The 13,535-nt window shown below is 44.4% G+C and overlaps 1 protein-coding gene across 1 annotated transcript in view; it reads right to left on the reverse strand.

The window, feature by feature from the left end:
• Positions 1-13,535, reverse strand: part of EPS8L2 (EPS8 signaling adaptor L2) — a 46,119-nt gene continuing 32,584 nt past the window's right edge. The window contains exons 14-20 of the mRNA XM_009979897.2: positions 13,060-13,175; positions 9,463-9,574; positions 8,279-8,386; positions 6,657-6,798; positions 1,472-1,655; positions 446-578; positions 1-72 (exon numbers count right to left, since the gene is read on the reverse strand). Coding sequence (XP_009978199.1) covers positions 1-72; positions 446-578; positions 1,472-1,655; positions 6,657-6,798; positions 8,279-8,386; positions 9,463-9,574; positions 13,060-13,175 — 867 coding nt within the window. The remainder of the gene's footprint in view (positions 73-445; positions 579-1,471; positions 1,656-6,656; positions 6,799-8,278; positions 8,387-9,462; positions 9,575-13,059; positions 13,176-13,535) is intronic.

Here is a 13,535-nt window from a genome sequence, read left to right on the forward strand (position 1 = left end):
TTAATTAGCAGAATCAATCCTTTCCTGGCGACGCTTCATGATTTCTTGAAGCTCTGACTCCCCTCTGCTTTTCTAGAATGGAGACAAAAGAGGAAGTTTAAATTTTAATTTTAAGCTCTAATAAATTGTAATATTTAACTAATGCTGTAAGAGTAGAGCTACTTTCAAAGGGATGAGTGATATTGGTAAGAAGGCAGATTCATTAGCGAAGACAGGGTGATCTGCTTTACAGATTTGGCAGGTTTGAGGTCTTTTTCTTTAAAAGATTTCTCAGTATTTTTAGGTGGTGTGGTTTTTTTTAGTTGTTGGAGTTTTGGCTGTTTTGGTGGTTTTTTGTTGTTTGTTTTTTTTTAATTGTGCTTCTTAAAATGTCTGTTTAATGGGATATCTGACACTGCTGGTACAGGCACCCATTCCGGTAGGAGTTGTCCAGAAAACTACTTACCTCCAGCTGGTTTTTCTCCACTGTGATTTTACTGTAAACTCTGTTTCCCTCATCACCACACACTTTCTTCAGCTCCTCTCTGTTGAGGGAGAAGAGCTGAGCTCCAGTAAGGATGCCAAGGTGTTCCACTGTCCTGGGAAGACACAAAGTGAGGAGATAACTATGCTATGCATGACTTCTTGCCAAAAGTGAGGAGTCAGAGATGAAAGGGCAAGGAGCAGCTGACGTGCAGCCCCTGCAGCAGGACCGTATCACATGCAAGGCCCTGGGGCTGTGCCAAGGTGGCAGCTGTTGGGTAACCCAAGCCCTTGGCAGGGATGACAGCAAGCCAGGAGGAGCAGGTGAAGCCAGCGTCACCCTGGCATCCACTGCGTACCCAGCCCCCAGGGGTATTGCAGTGATTTCACTCTGGTTGCATTGCATTTGGGGAGCAATCCTGGAGCTCCTCATAGCTCGCTGTGCTGAGTGTGAGTTGCTACTTGTAACCCTTGACTCCATGTGGCTTTTTGGTCCTTCCCTGTTGGCTGGGAAGATTTGCTAATCCCAGCTGAGGGTCTGGCTCTTCCTGTGCACTTTCAGACACCTTCTCCAGAGACGGACAGTCATCTGCAATTCGCGTTTCAGACCATGGGTTTAGTTAGTGAATTAGTTATTTTTCTCTAAGTTCAGCACTCTGAACTGGGTAACTGGGGCCAGACAAGAACCAGCGGTTGGACGTTTTGCAGTGTTTGACTGTGAGTTGTATGGATTAGCAAGACCGTTCCTTTATTTGCAGCTACTCATTAGGTCTTTTGCTGCGCTGTATGACGAGGTTTATTTGATAGTGTATGAGAAAGGGAGTAAGTTTGGGCTCTGAATGTACTGGTTATATAGCCTGGATTTAACATGATCGAAATCTAATTTGCAACACAGGCTCTGTAAGTAAATATGAGTGACTTGTAATCCAGATGAAGTGTTGCAAGCTGCCTCCCCCCCTCTTCTTAAATGAAGGACCAGCATTTCATACGGTAGTAAAGCAGATCTTACTCTTTGCTGAATGACTTTGCCTCCAGCCAAGCTTTGACTTCTTCAGTGCTGGATTCGAAGGTGAGGGGCACAAAAACTTGCTGAGGCTTTTCCACTTTGAAATTCCTCTGGGGAGGCTGAATTTTATTGTTCGTGATCTTCTTTAGCAGCTCATCATTCAGCTCATCCATTTGATGAATAAGTTCTGGGGAAACAAGTCACAAGGTAGAGAGTAGAGAATGAAATCGTCTTCAGTAACAAATCCTATTAAATGAATATGTTTGCAGAGAAATTCTAAGGAAGATCAGAATGTGGCTCAGCATTTTTATTAACTGTGTGAATACACCAAAGGAAAGTGCTTACTTCTGTGTTTTAGTTCTAAAGAACAAGCTTAAGTACTTTGTTAGAGCAATAGGTTGAGCAATGACATTTTGACCTTCAAACTTCCATCAGGAACGAATGTGTAAACAGAGACCGCCACAGTTTTGGAGGCTGGCAGACTGCTGGACTAGACTGTGGGAATCTCCCTTTTCCTCCCCAGCCAATACTCTCCGCTTCCTTCAGCTTTTGAAACCTCATTTTCTTTTTGGGAGAAACCTAGATTTCTGCAGTTCTTCTCCAGAACGATGGAGGGGAGGAATCAAAAAATAACAGCCAGATGCGTGTTGTCCACACAACGATTCCTGAATCTAAAAAGCTGTTTAAGTGTTTCTTGCAGTGTGACTGTCACCCAGGACAAGGGCACAGTTTGGTACAAGTGCTGCATGTCCGAGAGTTGGGCCTCATTGTTTAGCAAGGTCCATTAGGCTAATTGGAGAGCCTTGGAACAACTGCTGCTGTTCCAGGGAGAAAAGAAATCTCTGGTTCTGATGTTGACCAGCGTTGATACAGCTGTATAATTTCTAGAGAAAAGTGTATTCTCTGGCATGGTATATACCAGCAGGCTCTGAGCTGTCTCATTTAATAAGCACATATTCCCCAGTCCTTGTTTAACTGAGTAGAGATTGGTCTGATATGAAAAATGAGAGCTTGCATCTGCAGAGGCACTTGCTTTTAGCTGGCAGGAACTAGACTACCCATCAGTCTGCCTGGAAAATTCTTGTTCAGAAGTACTTAGTGGGGGAAAAGTGTGTCATATTTGGCAAAATAATAGGAGAACTTTTGATAAGAACACATTCATTTTGTGTTACTGATGTCTGTAGCAGATGCTGGTAAGGACCTATATTTTCACCTATTTTATATACAAATTTATATTGGGATCGATCTTGTTTCTCGTGTTGCTAACCTAGCCTGCTCATTGCGCTTCATTCAAAGGAATAAAACCCCGCAACACCAACGAGCAGAAGTTTGCTCAAGGGTGTAAAACCTGATCTGGCAGTGTCTTTAGTCCCACTGGTGCTGTCAAGCAGTGACAAGGGACAGGGTCCCTTTTCCCTGATACTTGGCGTTGCTTTAGTTTCTCATCTTCCTGTTTTTGAGTTACTTAGTTCCTTTCAGGCTACTGAAATAAGGAAATTGCCCTGCAAACTTAGCAGCGGGGAGGGAAAAAAAAGCCTAGACTACATGAGACAGCAGAGGTCAGAGAGGCCTGACTATCTGTGTCTGAGAATGAGCTTCCCATTTTTCTGTGCCTCTGTGTTGCCGTTTATTTTCTTCCCATTGCCCCTTCACTGTCGCCTGATGTGGCAGGCCGGTTGTGTGAGTACCTACAATTAGAGTCTTGGTTTTGAGCTGTAGCTCTGCTACCTCTACTTTTCAGTCCTTTCTGCTACTTCTAATAAGTAATTTGCTGATCCAAGTCCTCAGAGGTCCAGCTTTTGCTGAGCAGCTAAATAGAAATGGCATGAAGCATGAACTGGGAGTGAGCAGCACGCTTGTAAAACTCCAGTGACACGTCATCCAGTATCACTTTTTCCATGAAACTCCTGAAGACTGTGGAGAATAACCCAGTGTTATTAATAGATATGTATCTGTGATGTTCATATTATGGGCTTTCCATTGTCCCAAAAGGGCTCCTGCTTCCAGGAGTCCCCAGTATCTGAACAGGGAATGAATCCTGGTTGTGGCCTTCAGGAGACAACTTGCTACAGGTGTATGCAGGGTGTAATAAGGGGGTGAGGTGAGCAGGGCTCCTGGTCTTTCTTGTGATCTGTGACCCCGCATAGCACATACTGAGTGAGGGACTGATGCTAATCTCATATTTGGCAGATCTGCTGGCTGGAGATTCTCTGAAAGAGCAAACGAAGTGAGAGAAAGGGATTGCCTTGATTGTGGGTGCTTGCTTAGACGCACCTAAATGTGTTGGTGGGGAAAGGAAACTCTGTCCTTGGGAGGAGGAGGAGAAATGTCAAGCTCAAAGGAGGGTTAAGGTGATCACCTTTTTGCCCTGCTTGTCCCAGGCTGCAAGGCAGCCTGTGATGCGAGTCAGCGAGCTCCTCAGAGCTGCTCCGTTGGCTGTTGTACTACCTGGAATCTCCTCTGTACCTAGAATCATAGAATGGCATAGGCTGGAAGGGACCTTAGAGATCATCTAATCCAACCTCCCTGTCATGGGCAGGGACGCCTCTCAACTAGATCAGGCTACTCAACGTTCTGTCCAACTTGGCCTTGAACACCTCCAGGGAGGGGGCATCCACAACTTCTCTGGGCAATTTATTCCAAAGTCTTACCACCCTCATACTGAAGAATTTGTTCCTCAAATCTAATCTAAATCTGTTCTCCTTCAACTTAAACCCATTTCCCCTTGTCCTGTCAGTGGACACGCTTGTAAAAAGTCCCTCCCCAGCCTTCCTGTAGGTTCCCTTCAGGTATTGGAAGGCAGCTATTAGGTTCCCCCGAAGTCTTCTCTTTTCAAGGCTGAACAATCCCAGCTCCCGCAACCTGTCCTTGTAGCAGAGGTGCTCCAGCCCCTGCATCATCTTTGTGGCCCTCCTCTGAACATGCTCCAACAGATCTATGTCTCTCTTATGGTGGGGACACCAGAGCTGGACGCAGTATGCGAGGTGGGGTCTCACAAGAGCAGAGTAAAGGGGGAGAATCACCTCTCTTGACCTGCTGACCACGCTTCTCTCGATACATCCCAGGATGCGGTTGGCCTTCTGGGCTGCATGAGTGCACTGCCGGCTCATGTTGAGCTTCTCATCTATAAACACCCCAAGTCTTTCTCTTCAGGGCTACTCTTAACCCACTCTGTGCCCAGTTTGTATTTGTGCCTAGGATTGGCCCGACCCAGGTGAAGGACCTTCCATTTTGACTTGTTGAAGCTCATGCAGTTTGCACTGGCCCGTTTCTCAAGGCTATCAAGGTCACTCTGGATGGCATCTCTTCCCTCAAGTGAGTCCACGGCACCACACAGCTTGGTGTCGTCGGCAAACTTACTGAGAGTGCACTCAGTGCCGTCATCCATGTCACTGACAAAGATGTCAAACAGCGCTGGACCCAGAACAGACCCCCGAGGAACACCGCTTGACACTGGTCTCCATGTAGACATTGCGCCATTGACCACAACTCTTTGAGTGCGACCATCCAGCCAGTTCTTTATCCACTGAGTGGTCCATCTGTCAAATCTGTGTCTCTCCATTTTAGAGACAAGGATGTCATGTGGGACAGTGTCAAATGCCTTGCACAAGTCCAGGAAAATGACATCCGTTGCTTTACCCACGTCAACCAGCACTGTAGCTTTGTCGTAGAAGGCCACTAAATTAGTCAGGCACGACTTGCCCCTAGTGAAGCCATGTTGGCTGTCACCAACCACTTGTTTATTTTTTTATGTGCCTTAGTACAGCTACCAGGAGAATCAGTTCCATGATTTTACCTGGCACAGAGGTAGGGCTGACTGGTCTGTAGTTTCCCGGGTTGTCTTTGGTCCCTTTTTGCAAGATGGGGGTTATGTTCGCCCTTTTCCAGTCCGTAGGAACCTCACCAGACTACCAGGACCTCTCAAATATGATGACTAGTGGCCTAGCAACTTCAGCCGCCAGTTCCTTCAGGACCCGTGGATGTATCTCATCAGCTCCCATGAACTTGTGCACCTTCAGGTTCTCTAGGTGTTCCTGGACCTGATCTGCTCCTACCCTGGGTGGTTCTTCACTCTCTCAGAGCCAGCCAACATCATCTGTGATTTGGGTGGTGTGGTTCGAGTGGTTGCCAGTGAAGACTGAGGCAAAAAAGTTGTTGAATATTTCAGCCTTCTCCGTGTCCTCAGTAACCAGGTCACCTGTATCCTTCTGGAGAGGCCCCACATTCTCTCTTGTTTTTCTTTTTTCTCTCACATACCTATAAAATCCTTTTCTGTTATTTCTAATATCGCTGGCCAGATTTGACTCTGTCAGGGCCTTAGCTTTTCTAACCTGGTCTCTGAGTACACAAGCAACTTCCTTGTAATCATCCCAGGTTACCAGTCCCTGCTTCCATGCTTTGTGTATTCTCCTTTTGTATTTGATTTTAGCCAGGAGTTCTTTGTTTATCCATATAGGTCTCCTGGTGTTTTTGCCTGATTTCTTCCTTTTAGGGATGCAATGCCTTTGAACTTGGAGGAGATGATCCTTGCAAGTCAACCAGCAATCTTGGGCTCCCAGTCCCTCCAGGGCTTTATCCCATGGCACACTACCTAGGAGGTTCCTGAAGCGACAAAAGTCAGCTCTCCTGAAATCGAAGCTTTCAAGCTTGCTGAGCTTCCCCCTCTTAGCTGCCCTTAGGATCTCAAACTCCACCATCTCATGGTCACTGAAGCCAAGGGTACTCACGAGTTCAACATTACCTACCAGCCCTTCCCTATTGCTGAGAACTAGGTCTAACATGGCACCTCTCCTCATTGGTTCCTCTATCACTTGGATAAGGAAGTTATCATTAATGCATTCCAGGAATCCCCTGGATTGCTTGTTCCCTGTACATCTCCTCCAAACCACTGCTGCTCTATTGCTTATCACTGAAAGATGCAGTTGCTCCTTGTGTGGAGCCTTATGAGAGGGAACACACTCTTGAGTTGGAATGGTTACATGCACACAGCAACCAAAAACAGTGGGCAGACCATTATGGTGAAAATAAATAAAGAAAGAAAACCACTGGGACAGAGAGCAAGCCAAAGCATGTGCTCACAGAAACTTTCCAATTATGTTCTGAAACACAAAGCCGTAGTGCCACACTCTGGCTGCCTGAGGCTGCTGCGTGTGGTGTGAAAGGTGGAAGCGCGATGTGGGACACCTACGTTCTTTGGCGTCCTGGGGAGAGTTACGAGATAACATTTCACTTCCCCATTTATCCCCAGCGTAGCTGGCAGGTAGCTTGTGAGTTGGGCTGGATGGTCCATATCCCCTGGGGTTCAGGTCTGCTTTGTACCTCTGGTTAGACTAGGTGATAAGAAAGAAAAGAAAAAAAAAAGGTGTATGATTTTTTTTTCGCCATTTTTCATTTTCTTAAACTTTTTGCTTCTCACCCTCAATAGGAAATTGCGGGACAAATTGCCATGTTCTCCCTGTGCTGATCTGGGGCTGCTCAGCTGAGGCATGGAAGAAGTTAACTTCTGGGGTCTCAGGGGAACAAACAGAACCTAAGCCAAAGGCTGAAGACAGCGTGGAGGCATTTACACGACTGGAAAACATGTCACACTCGCCACATGGAGAGGAGTGGTGTTTTATGCTCGCTTACCACTGCTGTGGATGACCACTCTCGCATGCGTGACTCGGCCCTTTTGCTATGCAGAAATTACTGCTTATAGGACTTCCTTGGAGATGGAAAGCAAGGAAACAAAAGGATTTTTATACGAAGAGAAAACAAACAGAAATCCTGCTTGAAGCTAAAGCATTGCTGCTCTAGTAACTGATGTTAGCGGGGCCACTGCCAAGTGCCCGGAGCAGTCTGGAAAGAGGTTTTTGACATTTTCTTGATCAAGCTAACAGAGCTTTTGTCCAGAGGCCTGCTGAGGCACTTTATGCTCTGCCCAAGCTGTGAAATACCAAAGTGGGGAAGCAATTCCATTCTTCCTTAGGGCATTTAGAGCTCTCCAGCTCCACATTTTTGCAATGCAAGGTGCTTGAGAGCACTATTTACTTAATACTGCTTAGATGGTATTTCCATCTGCCTCCACTCCAGTAACTTGTTCCTGCTGCTGAACTGAACTGGGTGAGGGATGTGTCTGTCTTTAATTTAACCCCCCAAAAATCTCAGCATTTTTCGTGGCAAAATTTGCTTTTATGTCTGTGTTAGCTTTTTCATCCTGTTCACAGCACAGCCCTGAAAGTAGCAGTGTTTTGCAGCAGAGGAGGTGGTAAACCCTGGGCTGAGGAGTACATGGGTTTGAGGGGAGAAGGCAGTGGCAAAAGGTGGAACTCCTTCAAGCCACTGTAGCCAGCAGCTGGTTGGTGACACCTCAATGTGAGATCTTTTCTGTTGGGATGACAATTCCTAGTGCTAGGCTTGGGGTGGATGTCCCTTCAAGCTAGGGTCTCACTTCATAGCAGGCTGCTGCCTATAGCACAGGACTCAGCTTTTGCCTGTCCTATAACCCTGCCTGCCAAGTGCTGTTGGCAGCAGGTAACGTGTTTGGCACCTTGAAGTAAGAGAAAAGCATGAGAGTGCCATGTGGATGGGAAGGATAGGCCTCATTTAGGGAGAGGGAAGGTAAATGGTGGCAAAACGTGAGAGTTTTATCACAGGGGACTCGGGAATCCCCAGTTTGTCTACTGGTTTGGGTTTGTCTACTTGTAAGGGTTCATCCTAACTTGTGCACAGCAACCTAAGAGATCCAGTGAGGTCTAATTACAGGATTATTCTGAGAGGCTGATTGGGCCCTGCAGCTGGCTACCAGTTAAATATCACCTGACTGCAGACCTGTTCGAGCTCTTCCAGTTTCACCACATCCAGGATGTTATAAGGGACGTAACCAGCCTGCCCGCTCCGGTTGAGCAACTTCCACCACTGCTTATTATCTTCCAACACCTGAGAGAGCGGAAAAAAAAAAAAATTGCTAGTGAGAACATCGGATTTCTGGCATACATAGATGGCATCTAGTGGAAATAAACCACACAGTAACGTAAAGCTGTCAGAATAACATCATTGAGGCCAGGAGCTGGCAATTAAATCTGTTGCACTCATTGGCAATTCAGGACTGAAGCCTTTCCTGAAAAACATCAGAATTTATCCTAATGATGAACAGGAGAGCATCTCTAGGGGAAAAGAGACCTGGGGTGCTGAAGAACCCATAGTGCCTACTTAATTTGCCTTTTTCTCTTTTTTTTTTTTTCAGTGACTGAGTTTGTGTTGTCTTTTGCATTAAAAAAAACAAATTGAGTGACTCCTGCCAAAGATGTTGAAGTGTTATCATGTAACTTGATCACACGTCACATCATAACACATAACATAATCACATCATAACCATGATGTGGCAAGGAAGTTGCCTGTTGCTGAGGTATCTCCTATTGCACCTGTGCCCCTGCTCCTTTCAGCAGGCTTATTTTTTCCCAGAACTGTGATTTTTTAATTTATATTTTTTTAAAGCAATTTTCCCAGAATGGATGAGCTTTGCTGGCAAGACTCACACACGTTTCTCATTCTAGCTACATTTTTGAACAGAAGTCTTTTTCTCAAGTCATCTGTTGCAGTTAGTGTGTAGACCAAGTCGTATCCTACATTGTCCAGCTGCCAACAGTATTGTTGTAAGAGAAAGGTTGTGAAAAAGGATGTTTTCACAGAAAATAATTCCTTTGCGGGGGGAGTGGTAGTAATAAACATATGCCTAGCGAGTGGGTGAGTAGGGTACTACAGTGACTTGTTTTCCTTCCTCCTCGTTGCTAATTAAGATGTGACTGATGTGTTTCAGCTGAGCAAATGACCCAATGCATACAGTCAGCCTGCTCCAGCTCAGACATAAAGCTTTAGATTTGAGCAAAGCTTTGTGTTACTGCTTAGAAAACACCAAGCAAAAATGACTTGGTACTTGCCAGTATTTTCAGATCTCTCTCCTGTTCCTGGAAAGGGGAAGAGGGCACACCTTTTCCTCAAGCATGTTCACATACCTCCAGGATTTCATCCTTAAGCACTGAGAGTTCGTTGGCATTTCGTGCGGTGAAATCGTAGCGGATTTTGGCATATCTCTTGGGCGGAGCCATTCCCTGTGCCTCAAAATTCCTGCAGGGAAAAATATTAGAGTTTTAATGAAGGCCCGTCTAATAACTAGAGCAATATAGGTTCACTGGCAAAAGAGGAGCGGTGATGACTGTGTGCAGTGCAGGTAGAGAGCCAGCTGTGTTTGTGTTAGAAGGGGGCAATGCCCCTTTGCTCTTCTATTTTGAGGAAGATTTTCACCCCTCATTTTAGTGAAACACCCTGTGTTTGCGGAAAAACAACAAAAAAGCTATAGGGCTGTTTCGTTAGTGGCCTTATTGGGGGACCATGAGGCTGCTGCTTTCAGGATGGAAGAAAAGGCTTCTTCCTCTGTCAGTTGCTGCTTTGTAAGGACTGGGGAGACTGCCAAAGCACAAACAAAATGCTCTGATTGCACCTCCTGTGAAAAATAAGTGTGAAACCCTCATGTCCTGCTAAGTGGAAACAACTGCCCCATATGCCAGAGCAGGGGAGAAGCAGGCACTAGTGCTGGGGAAAAGGATATTGAAAATGAGTGTACGTGGAACTCACTGGAAATCTGTGGATTTTTGGTCAAGCAATGAATGCTGAGCTACTGGAACAGAATTCTGTGGATTCTCAGGAAAAGTGAGTTTGAATGTTTCTATTCTAAGATGCATTTGGGAGGAAGAGGAATGTGTTTAAGTGTTTTGTTTGGGAATTTCTGACACAAGAATATATGGCTTTCGATGTTGAACTGGCTTTTCATTCAGAGAGACAAAATAAATATGGTAGATTGTCAAAGATGGTGAAAAAGTGGAATGAAAAATTTCCTTTGACCCAAACTGAAATGGTTTATTTTTCATACGTTTTTTGCCTGGCTTAAGAAAATTTTGCAGATCTCATCTTTTCTTCTCCAATTAAGATGGGTGTAGTGTTATTTTTTAATTCCAAAAATGTTTGCAGTATGGAATAACTGTTTTGCCTTGTTGTGTAAGGGCAGGTAGGAACTATTTTGATGCACTTTCTATTGATCTTTCTGCTTATAACTTGCAACCCACACAGCTACCCGATGCAGAAGACTCCTGGGTGCTGTATTCACAGTGGACATGCCAATAGGGGTCAGGTTCTCCTCCAGTGTATGTCAAGTTCCTTGTAACTCAGTGAATCCAGTGCTTCCAGCACAGCTAGCAGCTATGGTTTTTAGCCTGATGTTTTTCCATTGTCGAGTTCTTGCGTTTGGTCAGTGATTTTAAATCTATGATCTATGGAAACTTGGCTCTTTGTGGACTGCTTCTGAGGCATCTCTAAAACTTGACTTGGAAAAGCAAGCCTGTTGCACTTAGTTTCATTTCATTTTACTGTTGTCTTCAGTTAACTTTTGGTAGTCTGAAAAAGGTTAAAACCACTGGTTCAGTAGTTTGATATGCCTATGGCTGTAGTTTAGTTTGTCTTTAGTTTGCGTGGTTTGGGACAACTACTATCAAGTTACAGCCATGTGCAATATCTAAGTTGTAAGTCTGCAGTGGAGGAGAGCTTGGAGCAGACTCTCAGACAGATTGAATCCACCAGTCAAGAAAGGGAGTGGTGGCCTTACCCAGTAGTGCCCTGAAGGCAGGGAGGGGGAGGAAAGCCTGAGTTATGTAGAGACTACTTCTTTTGTAGCATTCCAGAAGGTAAATGAATCATGAGGAAACAGGTGACAGCTGGAGGAGTTTGAGGCTAATGTGTATTTTGTATACACCTAGATTTTATACAAGTGACCTTTGCTGATTATTGTAATATTGCTTGGGGCTTTCATGACGCTTCTCTGCAGCCAAAAACCCTGGTGTAAATAACAATACTGATGCACGGGTATTTTTGTTAATATAGGGTCTCCTGGTTAGAAAACTAGTTCAAACTACTGTGAAAAGAGCATGAGTATGGCAGGAAATAATGTCTGTCCCAGGACGGTGATCTTGGCAAACTCCTGGGCAGATGTGGCTGAGGTCTGCTCTGGACTGAAGAAGGTGTCTAAGCACACTCTCAATTTTAGCATCTGCTTCAGTGCTGTTAACTTTGAAGGTTTTTTTTCCCTGAATGTTATTCATATCGAAAACTTGCTGTTCACAGTCTGAAAGGTAGGTAAAAAAAGTACACCACCTATCCCAGGAGAAAAGAGATCCTCATCTACTCTTCCGTGAGCCCACGCTGTAGTTAGACTGGGTGGTGTCTCAGGGGAACCATCACCTTGGTAAAAATGCGTGCTGTTAATTTGTATTCCAGGACTCGATACTACCATGTAGTTTACCTGTGCTAAGACTAACAGATGAAAATGTTTCCTTTTGTGTGTTATCTACCAGTCACTAAAGATGGACTTAAATGTTCTCATGTAAACTAATTTCTCCTTATTTTTCATAACCTCGCTGAGAAAAATGGAATTGGAGAAAAGAATTTGTTATCGTAATTCTTTCCCTACTCAACACTGCATCTGCACCATTTTATGGTTCCACTAGGACCTTTGATGGGGTAAACGGGAATAATAAGTTATTTTTCTGATATAATTGGATTTAAGGTATTTTGCTGTGAATTTGAACTTTTTTGTAGTAATAGTAGAGCTTATAAATCTTTTAGATTAGAACATAAAACCATGAAAAAACAGCCTGGCTTGAAGGTTTTTTTCCAGTCTAGAGCTGGCTACAGAAAAGTGCATCGCTAAGTGCTTTGCTGGGTCTGGACTTCCAGTCTTTAAAGATTTGAAGTTGATAACCTCATGTCAAATCACTGCAAAGCAGAGTATGGCAGAGAATTCACTTGCAATTTGGGAAGAGTTTGTTGAAACTCAGAGATCTCAGGAAAATTTCAAAGGTGTAAGCCCATGTAAACAAGCCTTTAAACTTTGACCCAAAAGTACTTTCATAAAGATTTTACACCACTGAGTAACTGGTGATAGAAAACTAGCAGTGGGGCAAAGTTTGGTTAAATTGTGAAAAAGCCATCTTTCCCTTGGAAAAAAGCCTAAGGCAAAGGGATCACTTGGTTAGTTCTGGGCTGGGAACTGAACTTTCCAAGACTTCTGAAGAAAGAGGAGGTGTTTTTTTCCCCATTTTCTGGGTGTATCTCATTAAGAAGAGCTGTCTGAACTCAACCCCCTGTCATTTGAATAGAGAGATACTAGCTTCTCTAAATGTATGGAGAACAAAAGTGCAGTGCCGTATCTTTGCCACATGATCCTTAATATGACTTTGGTGGGCTGATGTTGTGAAACAAAACATACTGATTGAATAATGAAGTCAGTCAATCTTTTTGGCCTCTCGTGGTGGAAAACGCATGTAACCCATTTCCTTGTAGACCTGTTGGTGATTAAAAAGCAGACAGCGTTTACATGAATAATCCCTCATCTGATCTTTGAGTTCTCTTGATCTTCGTAACAAGTCTGAATTAATAATGGCAGAGAGTTATCTACTAGTATGCCAGAACATCCTGGTGTCATGATATGTTGCAGTGTGTGTTTCTGAGGTTACAAGGTGGGAGCCAAAGCGCCGTTTTCCAGGGTGGTGCTGATACGTTACCTATTTACATGCTGAGTAACATTCTGTTTAAAGGCATCCACAGCTTGTGTCTGATCAGTGGTCTGGCCGCGCTTGAGTGAGGAGTTACGGTAAGGATATCCATTGGCTGATGATAGCTGCAAAGGTAAAAATGGAGTCAGTGTTACCAGGAAAGGGGAACGCTGTATCAGAGGAAAGGAGAGCAAGTGGTAGATGAATCATGGCCTGGAAGATTTTTGTCACAATGAGGTGCACACCAAAGAAATGTTCTTCAGGCAAACTTGTATCCATGGGGCTCAGTTATGGTATAGTATCCTATTTCCTGTTGATCAGGAGGTGAGGTTGATTGTTGCTGCTCTTTTCTGGCCTTATTTTCTTTCCATGTTTAACTACAGTGACCAGATCCAACTGAGCTTTGAGCCAACTGCTTGTTACACACCACTGTAAACTCCATAGATCCATCTCTCCCTCTGAAAAAGGGGGAGGAAGAAGGAAAA

The sequence above is a fragment of the Tauraco erythrolophus genome, chromosome 6 (assembly GCF_009769465.1).
Source record: "Tauraco erythrolophus isolate bTauEry1 chromosome 6, bTauEry1.pri, whole genome shotgun sequence".
NCBI classification, from domain to species: domain Eukaryota; kingdom Metazoa; phylum Chordata; class Aves; order Musophagiformes; family Musophagidae; genus Tauraco; species Tauraco erythrolophus.